The sequence below is a fragment of the Gracilinanus agilis genome, chromosome 1 (genome assembly GCF_016433145.1).
Source record: "Gracilinanus agilis isolate LMUSP501 chromosome 1, AgileGrace, whole genome shotgun sequence".
Lineage (NCBI taxonomy): Eukaryota > Metazoa > Chordata > Mammalia > Didelphimorphia > Didelphidae > Gracilinanus > Gracilinanus agilis.
The window spans coordinates 339,890,993-339,907,519 of NC_058130.1; the positions used below are offsets into that span (position 1 = coordinate 339,890,993).

General features: G+C 35.1%; 1 protein-coding gene across 1 annotated transcript in view; it reads left to right on the forward strand.

The window, feature by feature from the left end:
• Positions 1-15,230, forward strand: part of POLK (DNA polymerase kappa) — a 78,767-nt gene extending 63,537 nt beyond the window's left edge. The window contains exons 8-15 of the mRNA XM_044663093.1: positions 2,594-2,718; positions 4,086-4,252; positions 6,371-6,403; positions 11,326-11,422; positions 12,240-12,411; positions 13,179-14,102; positions 14,892-14,946; positions 15,146-15,230. Coding sequence (XP_044519028.1) covers positions 2,594-2,718; positions 4,086-4,252; positions 6,371-6,403; positions 11,326-11,422; positions 12,240-12,411; positions 13,179-14,102; positions 14,892-14,946; positions 15,146-15,230 — 1,658 coding nt within the window. The remainder of the gene's footprint in view (positions 1-2,593; positions 2,719-4,085; positions 4,253-6,370; positions 6,404-11,325; positions 11,423-12,239; positions 12,412-13,178; positions 14,103-14,891; positions 14,947-15,145) is intronic.
• Positions 15,231-16,527: the final 1,297 nt, after the last annotated feature.

The following is a 16,527-nucleotide window of genomic DNA, read 5'->3' on the forward strand; positions in this document are numbered from 1 at the left end:
CTGTGTTCACTTAACATGTTTATAGTTTCCCTCTTTATATTCAAGTCGTTCACCCATTCTGAATTTATCTTGGTGTAGGGTGTGAGATGTTGATCTAGACCTAATCTCTCCCATATTGTTTTCCAAATTTCCCAGCAGTTTTTGTCAAATAGTGGATTCATGTCCCAAAAGTTGGGCTCTTTGGGTTTATCATACACTGTCTTGCTGATATCATTTATCCCCAGTCTATTCCATTGATCCTCCTCTCTATCTCTTAGCCAGTACCATATTGTTTTGATGACTGCTGCTTTATAGTATAGTTTAATATCTGGTACTGCTAGGCCCCCTTCCTTCACATTTTTTTTTCATTATTTCCCTTGATATTCTTGATCTTTTGTTATTCCAAATGAAATTTGTTACAGTTTTTTCTAATTCAGTAAAGAAGTTTTTTGGTAGCTTGATAGGTATGGCACTAAATAGGTAAATTAATTTGGGTAGAATTGTCATTTTTATTATGTTAGCTCATCCTACCCATGAGCAATCAATGGTTTTCCAATTGTTTAGATCCAGTTTTATTTGTTTGGAAAGTGTTTTGTAGTTGTTTTCATATAATTGCTGTGTTTGTTTTGGTAGGTATATTCCTAAGTATTTTATATTGTCTAGGGTGATTTTGAATCGTGTTTCTCTTTCTACTTCTTACTGCTCTAGTGTGTTGGAAATGTATAGAAATGCTGATGATTTATGTGCATTTATTTTGTATCCTGCAACTTTGCTAAAGTTGTTGATTATTTCTACAAGCTTCTTAGTTGATTCTCTAGGATTTTTTAAGTAGACCATCATATCATCTGCAAAGAGTGATAGCTTAGTCTCCTCCTTGCCCACTTTGATACCTTCAATTTCTTTTTCTTCTCTAATTGCAACTGCTAGTGTTTCTAGTACTCTATGTTAAATAATAGAGGTGACAATGGGCATCCTTGTTTTACTCCTGATCTTATTGAGAAGGCTTCTAATTTATCCCCATTGCATATGATGTTTGTTGATGGTTTTAGGTATATACTGTTTATTATTTTTAGGAAAGGTCCTTCTATTCCTATACTTTTCAGTGTTTTCAATAGGAATGGATGCTGTATTTTGTCAAAGGCTTTTTCAGCATCTATTGAGATAATCATGTGATTTTTGTTTCTTAGACTGTTGATATGGTCAATTATGTGGATGGTTTTCCTAATGTTGAACCAACCTTGCATTCACTCTGGCTTTTTTTTTTAAAGCAGAAGTGATTTTGTAAAAGTCTTGAGGCTTTCAAGTTGTCATCCTGAATTAATGAAGTGCCTGCTGTGTACCCAGCACTGTACTAGTTGCAGAGTATACAAAGAAAAACAAAAAGTTAGCTCCTAACCTCACTGAGCTCACAGTCCATTGAGAGAAAATAACCTGCAAACAACTATATAATACAAAAATATACAAGATAAATCAGAGATAATTAGGAGGCACTAGAATTAAGGGAGACTGAAAATCTTCCAAAAGATAGAGTTGTAGTTAAGACTTGCAAGAAGCCAGGGAAGTTGGAAGATAAGGACAGAAAGAATTCCAAGCATTGGAACAGTGAAAATGCACAGTTTGGAGGTGGAATATTTTGTTCAAAGAACCACAAGGAGTCCACCATCCTTTGGTTGCAAGTGTTGCACTTCCCATAAGATATGAAAAGATTAAATTTTATTCATATAGTTTTGATCTGTGAGATCTTCAGACTCTTAAGATTAAAAGATTCTTCACTTTCCAAAGGCAAAAAAACTACATTATCTCTAATATATAATAAAGAAGAAATAAAGATTTGAGCATCATCAGGGTACTGTTGTTATGATAGCCCCAAACCCTTATAGCTTTTTCAATTATACTCTCAGTAATTCATCAGCATATATTGAAAAAACTTCTGTGTGCAGAATACTTTGCTAAGAACTTGAAAGAACACATTCTAGATTAGACATGGCCCATAGTCTATGGAGTCCAATACAAGATCAAGATACAAACACAAACTACTGTGATGCACGATATCACATGATAAGTGCATCTGAGTTACAAAATAAAGTGCCTTCTGTGGTTTGCCAAGGAAGTGGGGGTTGGAAGGTTAGGAGTTGGGGATAGATTCCAATACTCTATGGACCAAAGAGAGCTTCATGGAGGATTTGACTTAACTATCAACAGCAGAATTGATCAAATGGAACTGCCAAGAGGGACCTTTTCACTGAATAAGCATGTCTCTTAGACCATCTTTTTGGAGGAGTCAGAATAGAGCCAGTCAACTTTTTTCCTATAGAAAATAGCAAGTAAGCTAATTTTTTTTTAAAATTCTCATTGTGTACAATAGCAGAAGCTGCTAATACATCTAAAATTACCAGCACAGTGGCTTGACTATTCTCCCATCCCTTAGAAGAGATCAGCTTCCAAAGAAATCAGTCAGTTCCTCTTCCTCTATACTCAGACCTAAAACCACAGGAAGCCTTGGGGATATATTCCATACAATCTCAGGTTTCTTAGACATTTTATATAATTGTTTTATTCTACAAAGATAGATTTTCATCATACATCTTTGATTTTCTGAAAATTCTTTTTTTAGGCATTGCTCCAAATACAGTGTTGGCAAAAGTGTGCAGTGATAAAAATAAACCAAATGGACAATACCAAATTCCCCCTACCAGACAAGCTGTGATGGACTTCATCAAGGATTTACCCATTAGAAAGGTGAGATTTTTTTTTGTTTGTTTAAAATATAAAGTACACACATATACACACAACCTATACCTATATTGCTACAGAAAGAAATAGATAGCTATATTGAGTCCTGAATGTAGTTAGTAACTGTTCTCTATTCACTGAAAAATAGGATGGGAGGAAAAAGTAGACAGTAAAAAAAAAATTAAAAATTTTCTGACTAAATAACAAAATGCTAGAAATAAGGTTTCAGAATCTCCTCTACTTTTTTTAATGGTATAGGAGAGGCTTTGCAAATGTAAAAGCCCTTAGGTTGAAAGATTTGAGAGAATATGGATATTGTAGCAAATCCAGATTTATGACCCAGGCTAAGTTTCCTCAGGTCTGAAGAGCTTTAAGATGAGACCATGTTTCTCAGAGTTTCAAATGTTATATTTACTAACGAAATACAATTTTATTTTGAGTGTTCAAATAAGTAAGGCTTTCCCTTTCATTCCTCAACTGCAATTTTTTTGTAAATCCCCAAGTTAAGCACCTTATCTTGGGAATGAGTCCCTAAGGAAAAAAAGTAAGCATTTCTCTAAGGGTTTTGTTTGTTTGTTTTTTGGTGTTTTTTTTTGTTTTTGTTTTTGTTTTTTTGGCCAGGCTTCCAAACATTCTAAGATTAGGAGAAAAGCAGTTTAACAGTAAAAGCATTTGAATCAGAACCTGACCTCATCACTTTAGTGTAATCTTACAAAGAATCAAATGTGTGGACAAAATAATTTTTCAGAAGTCCATCAAACTTCTTATGGCTAGTGAACCCCAAAAAGTAGATTTACAATTTTCATTCAATATTTTTATCAGAAAAAAATGACAATTTTACCTTCCTTATTATTATTATTTGCTGTATACTGAGTTCCCTAGGGATTCATGATAGAATATTATTAATAAAGTACTTTGAGGTCATTCAAAGAAAAGGACTTGCTAAGTATTAATTGCAGTTTTTACCTAATTAACCTTTGGTAGCTCTTAGATATGGACCAAAATAAAGTATAAGACTGATGGTATGGTATGATGGAAAGAACCCTGGATTTTGAGTCAGAGGATCTGAGTTCAAATCTTGGCTCCTGGACTACTTTCTATTCTAGCTTACCTCTCTGGGCTTCAGTTTGCCTATTTGTAAAATGGGTAGAGAAGAGGGATGGTTGGATTAGAGGATCTCCAAGATCTCTTCCAACCCTGTGATTGATGATTATGTGGGATTACTTCACAGTCATACCTCAAAGGAAATGACCTTTCGAAAATTGGTTTCAATGTTAGTTCTCAAGATTTTTTTCTCTTTATGGTTAATGATAATATCGACTCTCTTTTATTTTATTTTTATTTTTTATTTTTTTATTTCGACTCTCTTTTAGGTTCCAGGAATAGGGAAAGTAACAGAGAAAATGTTAAAAGCACTTGGAATTATCACTTGCTCAGACCTTTACCAGAAGAGGGCCCTACTTTCTCTTCTTTTTTCTGAAACGTCTTGGCATAGCTTCCTTCATATTTCCCTTGGTCTGGGTTCAACACAAATGGAAAGGTATGCCATACTTACTCATTTTACCTCTCTATCTGATGAATGGCAGTTTCAGCAAGTGTTATAAATTAGTTATAAAGTTTGTATTTTAAAAAATTGTCAGGCCAGTTCAGCTGGAAGAGAAAGAACAATGAAATCCTTTAATAGCTATAGATGACAAGGGAATCTTAATTTTTTAAACCATGTATTTGGAGTACCTGTGTTACCAGGAAAGCAAAATAGAATTGCACTATATCTGTAGATTAAAAAATACAGAACAAGAGTGATGAATTACCTTCCTCTGTCTTTCTCAAACTTCTGCTCTATTTGGGGGAACCTATTTCTTGGATTAATGTTTTTGGCATACTTACATATATATTCTGAAAATTGTCATTCATTATTTAATTTGGCTAGATGGGGTTTGTTGAACTATAATTATTTAGACTAGGAAGTTTTAAAGGCTTAAAGCCTTCATTTACATCTTTAAAATAATAATTGGTCATTGAGCATTTAAAAATTACAAAACACTGGAAAAATAAATTTCATATTAGTGGGAAAACTTGCATAAACTGTTGCAGAGCAAAGTTATGCAGAACTAAGGGACCAATATATACAAGGACAACAGTGATGTAAATCAAAACCATACTGAAAAGCAGACTGATTATTTGTAAAGACTAATCTTAGTCACTGAAAACTAATGAAACCACATCTTCTTCATCCCAGTCCAGAGGTGAGGGTCAGTGGATTGAAATGTAGTTAGGTAGTCCCTGTGTCTATGGATTGAGTTTAAATGACTTTCTGTCTTTTGATTGGATACTCAGTAGGAGGATAAGATTAAGGAGAAAATGGGGGCAGCTGGGTAGCTCAGTGGATTGAGAGCCGGGAGGTCCTAGGGTAAATCTGGCCTCAGACACTTCCCAGCTATGTGACCCTGAGCAAGTCACTTGACCCCCATTGCCTAGCTCTTACCACTCAAGACGGAAGTTAAGGGTTTAAAATTAAAAAAAAAAAAAAAAGATTAAGGGGAAAATGACAGTTGTGTAAAAACAAAAGCCAAGAGTAAAACATTTTTTTAAAAAACAAAGAGGAAAGAAAAATTTCTTTGCAAGGGATAATGCCTTTGGCATTTTCCTACCAACTGAGGAAATATATTTCCTCAGAAAGACCTGACCTGGGAATCATTTTTGACTCCTCCCTTACCACCAACATCTTCCAAGTTTTTATATATTTCTAAGTGCCTCTTCAAGTATGTACCCTTATCTCCATGACTACTATTTACATCTTAATTCAGGTCCCTAATTACCTAATTCCCAGTCATTTTCATTAGACTCCATCACTGACCCTGCTGCCCTCCACTACCTCTTACACATTGTATTAATCTCCCTGAGAGACAGTATAAGTCTTATCACATTTTATTTTTTTTAAAAAGTTGTTCTGTTCCTACTTTCTACTAAACTTTCAGACTCTTTCATCTGGAATTTAGGGCCCCTCACAATATAGCTTTATCTTATCTTTCTAGTCTTTTCTTTCATTTGTCATTGACCTTTACATTCCCTATCCTTTTCTTCAGACTATAGTATGTGCTGTTCCTCTCACATGCTGGATGTTTTTCTGCCTCTGCAGTTTTGCTCATGATATTCTCTCTGTTCTAAAATGTCTTTTCTTCTTACATTTCTTACCCTAAAGCTCAAATGTAATTTTTTTCTATAAAGCTTCTCCTGATTAATCCCTAGTCCTTATCAGAAGTAATCTCTCCCTCTTCTTGATCCCCCACTAATTCCTTGTACCTTTGTTCTTATACTTAAATTCTACTTTGTATTATAGTTATTTGTGTATTCTTGTTACCTTTCTTTCCCCCTACCCATTTTACAATCAAGGAACAGGCTTAGAAAGGTTAAACTACTTGTTCCTAGTTACACAGATAATAATTGAAGCAGGCAGAATTCGAACCAGTTTTTCTCCTTACTTTACATTCAGTACACTTTTAATCTGTCATATGTTATTTAATTATTTAAATGAATTTCTAAATTTAACAATTATTTTTCCAGATCTTCAAAAGCTTGGCTTTTATTTAAATCTTCAAGTTGTTTTTTTAAAATTGCTCTGAGAAAAATAAAAATATTTTTTGTTTGTATTTTAAAGGGATGGAGAGAGGAAAAGTATGAGCATTGAAAGGTACTGTGTATAACTTGCTATTATTAATATCTTATAGAATTTTTTGTTCTTCATAAATTCAGCATGCATTAAAATGAAATTGAGTATAAAATATCCTGTAATACAAAATTTATTTAAAAGCCATGATAGGGGGCAGCTGGGTAGCTCAGTGGAGTGAGAGTCAGGCCTAGAGACAGGAAGTGCTAGGTTCAAACCCGGCCTCAGCCACTTCCCAGCTGTGTGACCCTGGGCAAGTCACTTGACCCCCATTGTCCACCCTTACCACTCTTCCACTTATGAGACAATACACCGAAGTACAAGGGTTTAAAAAAAAAAAAAAGAATTAAAAGCCATGATAGTTTTAAGCAGTTTATAAAATGTGGTGCATTTTACATTTGATAGTTTGATATAGGTTAGCTTAGGTTCTGATGACCTACTTTTAGTATAATACTTCAGTGGATCCTCAATCTCATTTTTCTGAAATTCTATTCAGGTTCTGAATTTTTCTCTTTTGTTATTTTCCTTTTTAGATTTTCCTACATCTGAAAGGGACACATTGAATGCTCCTAGTGTTATCGTTTCATTCTTATTTCTCCCTGGAACTCATATAGCCTTTCCTTTAACTATTTAGATGCTATGGCATTTAAACATCAGTATTAATTCATTGTCCATGGTACTTTTCAATATGATGTAATTTCCTTGTTTATCTTTTTTAATGAAGTCTGTTTTTGTTGTTTCCTTGCATTAAAGGGATTTTCTTAAATCTCTCCCTCTATCTAGCTTAAGAGGGGAGAGAGCAGGGTTTCTCAGTGGATCAGAGAACTGACAGGTTCAGTGAGCAGTGAGCCAGAGCTGAAGATTCTGTTACCAAAGAGACCAGGGCACTGAGGAGAGGAAGTAGGAATGGCTTTCTGGCAAGAAGGTGGTAAAGCAGGGGTTGGCCAGTGAGGAGATAAAGGAAACATCTGCTGAGGGAAGGGGTCTAGGATCTCTAGAGAGCAGAAGGTCTGGCTCTCAGGCAAGGAGCTGCTAGCAATTGGCTGGTGACAATTGGCTGTCTATTGTTTTAGAGAGTTAGTTAGTTAGAGAATATTTTACAGATAGAAGAAAGTAGATTAGGCCTGGTGTGCCAGGCAAAAGAACCTTTTCTGAGAAGACAGGTCATAGTAGGAAATTTTAGGTAGTTCTTAGGAATTATTTATTAGTGAGACTTAGTTTAGGTAGATTTATAGGGTTTAAGATTAATAATCTATCTTTTTCTCTTTTCTATCTTTCCATCTGTACTTCTTTCTAAATTAAACAAAGTTTTTATTAAACTGCTCTCCTCACTTTGTCAAACGCCTACATTTATAACTTTAATCTTTTTTTTTTTTTAAACCCTTGTACTTCGGTGTATTGTCTCATAGGTGGAAGATTGGTAAGGGTGGGCAATGGGGGTCAAGTGACTTGCCCAGGGTCACACAGCTGGGAAGTGGCTGAGGCCGGGTTTGAACCTAGGACCTCCTGTCTCTAGGCCTGGCTCTCATTCCACTGAGCTACCCAGCTGCCCCCAAATGCCTACATTTAACCCTTACAATACTTGGCAAGCCAGCTTAAGAGGGGAGAGAGCAGGGTTTCTTCAGCTCTGGTTCACTGCTCACTGAACCCATCAGTTTTCTGATCCACTGAGAAACCCTGCTCTCTCCCCTCTTAAGCTAGACAGAGGGAGAGATTAAAAAAAATCCCTTTAACACTTGTCTGAGATCATGATTGCTAACTTGGTGGAGGGTAGTAGTAGTGTTTATTTTATTTTTGTTTTCTTTTTTAATTCAGCTGAAGCATAGTGGATTTTGCTCAAGTTCTTATTTGAACTCTGAATCCTTATGTTTCAGCTATTTCTTGCAAACAGCATATTGTTGTATTCTGCTTTCTGATCTATTCTGCTCTCTATTTTGTGAGTGAGTTTCATTCACATTCACAGATATGATTATCAGTTATTTCTCCCATTTAGTTTTCTATTCTTTACTCCCTTTTCCCTCTTTACAAAGAATGAGAGCAGCAAGAGAAAAGTTCTGTGATCAACACAAAAGCTTTATACTTGATGCAAATCTGCTTCCACTGCCCTACCTCTCTTCTCTTTCTCTCACCTAGACCCCAGGCATAGGCTTTGAGCCTTTCATTCTTTCCTTTTAAACTCCTCTTTATAATCTCTTTTGTAAGGTTGAAAATTTTTGCTTTTGACTAATTCCTCCCTATAAATCTACCTTCTCTTTTATTTTTCTCCTTCCCTTTTTTTGTTCCCTCCCATTTCCATGTTGAATTGAAGGTATTTTTGCCCTCATACCCATTGTATGTGTTGAGGGGGTATAGGGGTGGGCAGGGAGGAACAGAGAGAGGGAGAGACAGACAGACATAACTAAAACAACTGAACAAATGGCCTTGGATAACATTAGGGTTCTGAGGGAATACTTATATCATCCCCTCCTAATAGAATTTAAACACTTCAAACTTGAGCTTTATTTGCTGCTTTCTTCTTGGTAGCTTTTTTCCTCATTCTTTTAGAATTTCCCCCCCTTGAGATATTTTGAAATTTTATTCTTGAGTGTTTTGCATATTATGGCACTTCGGGCAAAAATTTCTTCCAATTATATTTGGTCAGATTCAATTCTTCTTTCAGACTTCGAATTCTTAAATGCTATTTCTATTTCCCCGCGTAATTCCCCACCTATCTCAGATATTCAGATGATAAAGAGCCAAATGTGGTACTACTTTTATTAGAACTTATGCATACAGATCACTAAATCAGGCATGATCTCCACGTAAGGTTGGAGTCACAAAGTAATGTACAGATTGAGAATAGGAGTATCTTTTTGCTATGCAAGCTTTATTTTATTGTCCACCTAATCTGGCACAACCATAAGGCTCAGGAGCATTGACCTGAGAAAACTCAAGCTAACATACTTTAGCCATATGAGACCTTTCATTCTTAATAGTTCTTCCTTTCCAAAATAACCTATTCAGCTCTACCCCTTACATTGGCCCAGGAGTTCCAGAGTAATCCTAACTTATAATAGTTGTTTATAGTCTTATTCTCCTTTGAATGTTTGTATGCCAATTTGTGATAGTCCATTTTTGGCAGTTTGGGATAGTTGTTATGGGAGATGAATGAGGCTGGGCAAATATAGTAGATTCAGGTCCCTTAAGGACTCTGTCTTGGCAAACCTATTCAAATTAACTGGCTACCATCTGGGGACTTATACAGACCTCTGAAACCCAGCTCCTCATTCACAGTATATCTGTGTTTTGGTATCCTTCTATTTGAGCCTGGTCACCCTGAATGGGACAAGCCTACTCTAATGCTAATCATCATCTAAAAGCATCTCTAGCTTTGTGGTAATCTTATCTAACCTTGCTCCAATAGAGACTTAAGACAGATTTGTTCCATTTCAAATTTATCTATTCATTATCCTCCTTAAAGTTTTGTCTTCAAGAACTTTCAGAGTGATCTGATTTAACTAGGGTCTCACACAAAATTTTCTGCAGGGTCATTTAACCTCAACCATTTTCCCTGTTATGCAAGGCAGGACTATTTGCAATCTTTCATTATGCTTTTTAATGTTTTACTGATGAACTTGTAATGGTGTTGCCCTTGAACACCATGTCTTTCTCCCTGACAAGAAAATCAGATGTTTACAGGTTAAGATAATTTCTAGACTCTTTTAGGGCCATCTTTGTGATTTTTTTTTAAGGTTTCAGCAAGTGTGGATTTTAAGATTATTTGTGGCAATACAAAGTGACATCTTATGTCACTTCAACTTTTCCTAATAAATGGTGATTCAGTCAGTGTTGGTACTTTTTTTTCCCACTTCTCATTTTAAAGTTACTTGTTTAAACTAGTATAGGTAGAACTGTTATTGATTGTGAACTTTACACTGATCAGTCAGTGATCTGACTTGACACAGGCACTTGACAGTTGGGTCATTGACCCATTGCTGCTTGTATCTAAGATATAGTATAGTCGGCCTTATTTTTGTTCTGATGTTTAGTGTTTGCATTTTAGGTTCTAAACTTCTGATTTGAAGTTACTTAGAAATTAGAGTTGATATATAGTTAGCTGTTGTATAAAGGTAATATTTTGAGTTTGAGCTTACCTACCATGAATTGTTTCCAAGCTATAACCCAAAAAGGATGGTCCCACTAACTTAACTTTAGAATTTGATAACACATTAATAATTCAGAAAAATCCATGTCAGTGCACCAAAATGTTATTTTTTCTAGCCTATTAGAGGAAGAGAGCAAGTAGCTCTGTAGTAAGATCTGTTATTAATAGTAATTGCATAATTACCAGTTTTTTAGAACCTGTAGTTTTTGCTTATCATAGCAATAATTGGATTGATCATCTTTACCTCCTTAAGATTCTATAGTATATTGTAGCAGTGGATATGTATTATAGGCCTGAGTAGTCATGTGGTGTAATTATTGTTTAATTAGTGGACTTGAATCACATTGTAATACTGACTAGGGAATAAGGTCACCAAAATGTGCCTCTTAGCAAATTTAGTTAACATCATTTCTCTATCTATCTATCTATCTATCTATCTATCTATCTATCTATCCAACCATCCTCCATCTATCTGTTTCTATCTATCTGTCTGTCTACCTGTCTATCTATCTATCAAATCTTTTCCCCTCCCCTTACCCAGGGGAAAAAGAAAAAAAGAAAAACAAAATCCTTGCAACTATATGTAGATTTAAGCAAAGCAAATAACCACATTAGCCATATCCACAAATAGCTAATGTCTCTGCCTTTTAGTTGTCAGGATCTTACAATATGGATGTTAGGTTGTTTTATTTAACTAGATTTTACTTTAGCGAATAACATGAAATGTAACTTTGTATTGATTATCCTTCAGCTGTTCTTAAATTGGACTTAACTTTGCGTTCTGAAATTTCTTTCTCCTTAGAACATTCACTGAGATAAGTAAAGCAGAAGAACTGTATAGCTTGTGCCAAGAACTTTGTAGTGATTTAGCTCAGGATCTACAAAAAGAAGGACTTAAGGTATTTCATTGTATTTTGTTGTTCTTGTCCAAAAAAATAAGATTCCACTCTATAGTATAGGTTAGATGAAGATATCAATGTAAAAAATGAATACCAGTGAGGAAAATCCTGAAAAACTGTCCCATTAGGTTCCAGCTAACTCTGGATGTAAAAAAGCAGACCAGAAAGACCCCATAGAGATCTATCTAGTCTGAGTTTGGGTCTACTCCAAGATGGCCTTTGAGGGGGTTGGAAATTTGGGGGTGGAGGAGAGGGAGGTGGATACTTCAATGTAATTGGAAACTTAGGTCTGTCCCAAAATAAATCTGATTCCTAAGGATTAGGCCCAAATCATATTAGCAGAAGTAAGGCAAGACAAAGATTAACACAGAGCTTTTTCTTAATCATGCAAAAATCCTATGGAATAAGATTTAAGGCAAGGCATTATTGGCTTCTCTAAATAGAGAGATCCTTCTGGGACCCTTTTACTAGGGCTTTGGGGGAGCCTCTCAGTAAGAAGGAGCCTTTAGGTAGATTTCTACCAGAGGTCTTTCTCTCCCAGATTGCTTATGTGCCCTCCACCTCAAGCAAAATACTAATAAATAAAAGGAAAGAGGAGCAATGAACTTATTAAAAGCTCCAATTTTAAAAAAAAAGTTTGATGATATGTCCTAAATAAAGGCTGTACCCCAGAATAAGAATCTTTGAAAGGAAATAAATCTACAAGAAAATGTGAAAAAGTAATGCCAGTTATAAATCATATCCCAATTTGTCATAATCAAGCTTGGCAAGTGAATCCAGACTAATACCATATATACATATTTGATTTGATTTACAGGGCAAAACAGTTACTATTAAGCTGAAGAATGTAAATTTTGAAGTGAAAACCCGAGCATCTACCGTAGCAGCTGTTGTTTCTACTGCAGAAGAAATATTTGCTATTGCTAAGGAACTGCTAAAAGCAGAAATTGATGCTGATTATCCACGGCCCTTAAGACTAAGACTTATGGGTATAACATTTTTCTCTTTTTCCTAACTTTGTTAAGGTAACATTTTCAAATGAAATAATATGTGTAAAGGGCTTAGTACAGTGGCTGGCAACCATTAGGCACTTAATAATTAATGCTTTTTCCCTTGTTCCCTTCCCTTTCATAAAGTAATGAATCTCTGAGTGTTTTGGCCTTCATTTTTCTTTAACCTGGTTAGATTACTTTTAACTTCTGCTACCTGTTATCTTAGTTGCAAAGCATGATATTCAATGGCAGTTGAACCAATAAACTATTTTCTTTTCTGCCATAAGATACACTCAAAAATCCAGCCAATCGTTGCACAGTATGTGCTATTCCTAATTAATTGAAATTCCTTAGTAAGAAACTAGATGAAGAGAGTGGGTACATAATCTTAAATCCATTACTAATGCAGAGAAAAAAACTTCATAGTATGTGTCCTCTTTACAAACATATCATCGTCATTTTCAGGTTTAAGTGTAATACACACTCGTACAAGATTGAATGAAATATGATCATTGAAAAGCCAAAAAAGTCTATACATTCATACCAACTCTAGGAAGATATCTCATAGTTCTTTATTATATAATACAATAGGTTCCCAGTTAAGAGTAGTCATGAAAAAAAGTATCTTTTTGAATTAATATCACTTTTTGTTGTTACTGTGTGTTGTCAAGAAATATTATACAAAAAATGGTCTTATGTGATGTTTCATTGGACTTAGTACTTTGAAGTTGAAACTAATTTCTATGGCTATTGGTTATATTCAGGTGTACGGATATCAGGCTTTGCCAATGAAGAAGACCCAAAGAACCGACAAAGAAGCATAATTGGCTTCTTAAAAACTGGAGGCCACACCCTAGATACAATTGGGTCTGTGCTGGAGAAAAATGACCAAGATCAAGTTGTAAAGCCTCCTGAAGCATCTCACAAGGAGAGTTTCTTCACTAAAAAGCGGTCAGAAATGAGTTTGAACCACCAAGTCACCTTTAAATGTGAGCCTGAGACTAAACAAGACTTTCAAGTTTCACAGCCACCTAGTCTTTCAAAGGAAGAAATAAATGAAAATTTAGCAACATCAGAAAATGTAGATGAATGTCAGGTCTTTACCTGTCCTATTTGTTTTATGGAACAAGAAAAGATCTGCCTGGAAGCACTTAACAGACATGTGGATGAATGTCTCAGTAGGACTCTGATAGACTGTGATCCCAAAATGGTTGCTGTCCCACAATCTCAGTCTCTTTGTTCAGAAGTAAATCCAGATTTAAAAACCCAGAAGACTACAGAAAGCCCTTTAGTAGATTTTGTGCCTTCTATAAGTGTAGATGTGCTTTCTAAAGGACATCATACAGCAGCTTTAAGCACAATAGCAGGGAATGAACAAAACCAAAAACAGTACTCTAACCTTTGGAGCAGCTCTCATCTTGATGAATATTTTTATCAGAATCCTCCCCATGAAAATGAAGAATCTGATGGCACATCTTCAGGTGGACGAAAAGCCCTCCAGACCAATTTGTCACGAGATAAATATACATTGGTGTGTCCCGTTTGTAACTTAGAGCAAGAGACTTCTGATCTGATGCTGTTCAATAGTCATGTGGATATTTGCTTAAATAAAGGCCTTATCAAGGAACTAAGGGAGGACAATGTTAATCTAGTTATGAGTTGCCCAACAGAAAGTTATAAAAGTACTGGTAAGTTTGCCTTTGAAGAATTTTTTTTTCCTAAATGTTTCTATCCTTATTAGTGGACTGAGATCATTGGGTGCAAAGTATATCCAATTATAATGGAATAGTTTGTGTTTCCATTTAAGAAAATAGAATTGTGCTAGTCTGAGTTTGTATGAATTTGACACTGCTATTGTTTGAACTTCTGAAAGACAACTTGGAATGCACTTAATCAAGACCAGAAAGAACTGAAAACCCAGAGATTTAAGGAATTGTTGAATCTATCTCAAGAGGCAATACCTTCAAAGTACATTTACAAAGGCAGAGTGGTAAATTGGTTATGATTATACAGTCAGAAAGCCCTTCACTGACTTTGGATGTTCTCATCCACTTCAAAGTCTTTTTTCTGTACTTATACATAATTGCAGTATACAATACAATAATGTGCAGTATTTTGGTTTAAAACAGAAAATCATTTCTGTACCAGCAATTGTGCTAAACTAAAAGAGAAAGAAAAGAATGGCTTATGTAGGGCACAGAAGTAGTAGCTGGCCAAACTTCTGAAAGGGGATTAAGTAAAATACTAAATCAGCTAGTAAATTATAAAGAAATTGGAACAGGAGCTTAATTTTGGTTGGTTATTGTTAATAAAAACTAAGAAACATACTAAAAGTTTTTGTTGTCTTTAGTAATCCATTCAGGGGCACTTTTGTTTTTCTGAAATTTCTTTTAGGCTCTGATAAACTCTTTTTTTTTTTTTTTTTTAATTTAAATTGCTCGTTTTAGAATTTCCTAATTTGTTTTCTTTTTTTCCAGTAGGGAGCTCTGACAAAATGCCGAGGACTACGAATAACATGGCAAAAACGAAAAGGTAAATCCCATCATTAAGAGAGATGGCCAAAAAACTGGCCTTAGCCTGCCCTCCTAAGGAGCTGGTTGGCTCTTTTCTACAAAAAAGAGAACTTGGTAAAAACAAAATTCAGTTTTCTAGAAAGTTGTGGGAAGTGGGGTGGGAAGGGAATTCGTCCTTGATTGCATTTTGTCTAAGTTTGTGTTCTTTTTCATTCCAGGCCAGGATTGATGACCCATAATTCAACATCAAAGAAAACCAAACCAAACAATTCCAAATACACCATCGATACCTTCTTTAAATGAACAATAAGAATTAGAAGTCATTTCTTAACTATGATTTTTTTAAATTCTTACTTTAAAATTACAGATTGAATCAATGAATGAGAATGACTTGATGCTAGAATCTTCTGGTACTGCTGTCAGTAATGTTAAGATTATAAATTTGGTTTGATTGGAACCTATAGAAGGCACATGAAGAAAATCACATTATTTATGCCTAAGAGCTTCTTAAAAACCAAAAAAACTCATTTTGCTTATCCTTTTTTTTAACATCTTTCATTCTTGAGAATAGTAAAAACATGTCCATTGAGGACAATAAGCATATAGTTCATTTTTTCATTTTTTAAATTAAATTTAAATTTAATCTCAAGATTTTTATGTATTCCCCTACTCATATAGTAGCAGCTCAGAAGAGCAATATTCTGTTGGATCAATCTTTTTGTGTATTTTTATGTCACTTAAATTTTTAAATTTTGCTTTTTTAAGCATGCCTCCTTCTCTTGCCCTGACTGGAAGTACAGAGGCTACTGACAGGCCTGATCTCACAGCTGATCAGCATGGGAGCTTTGACCTGCCCTGTTTCTGACATGGGCTAGTTTTAGCCTCCTTAGGTAGTCAGTTCTTGTGTCTGTCCAGCCCCTCCTCAGCCCCCACTCAGGGGCTCATGACATTGTTGTCAAACTTGGTGTAGACACTTGATTAGCTCATTCCATTGTAACTCACAAGTCCAGAGCTGAAGACATCTGCCCACATCATCATCTCCAGGAGCTAGAATTACAAAACATGCATGCCTGATGAATTTTTATGAGAAATCCTTGAGCTGAAGTGTGCAATTGTAAATATTTATGCTATGTATTGAAACCCTTAATTATATAAGGCTCTAGTTAAATATAGTTTAATATTTTAATTTATATTTCTGAAGAAATTATTTTAAGTACAGTATCTAATAAATTAATAAATAGAACACAAAGTTTTTAGGAATAACTTACATTGAAATCCAAAAATAACCTTTGAACAAAAGCAATAAAATTTGACCTCGCTCTAAATTGAAATTTGTAACTATTAGGCTAAGCATTTATTAACATTTGCTTGGGGCCTCCTGACTTTTTAACTTTGAACGTACACCAGAGCATCTTTTGAAACTAACCCACAGAACAAAATGATTTATAAGGCCTCAAGACAGTTTATGCAATATTGTACTACTCATGTGCTTTTTTTGATGTTTCATCATCTCTTCCTCAGTGGTAACAAGTGGTGACCTCACTTGAGTGTGGTGTCAGTCAAGATCAATAGCCCCAGTGGAACCAATCAAAAAGAAAAG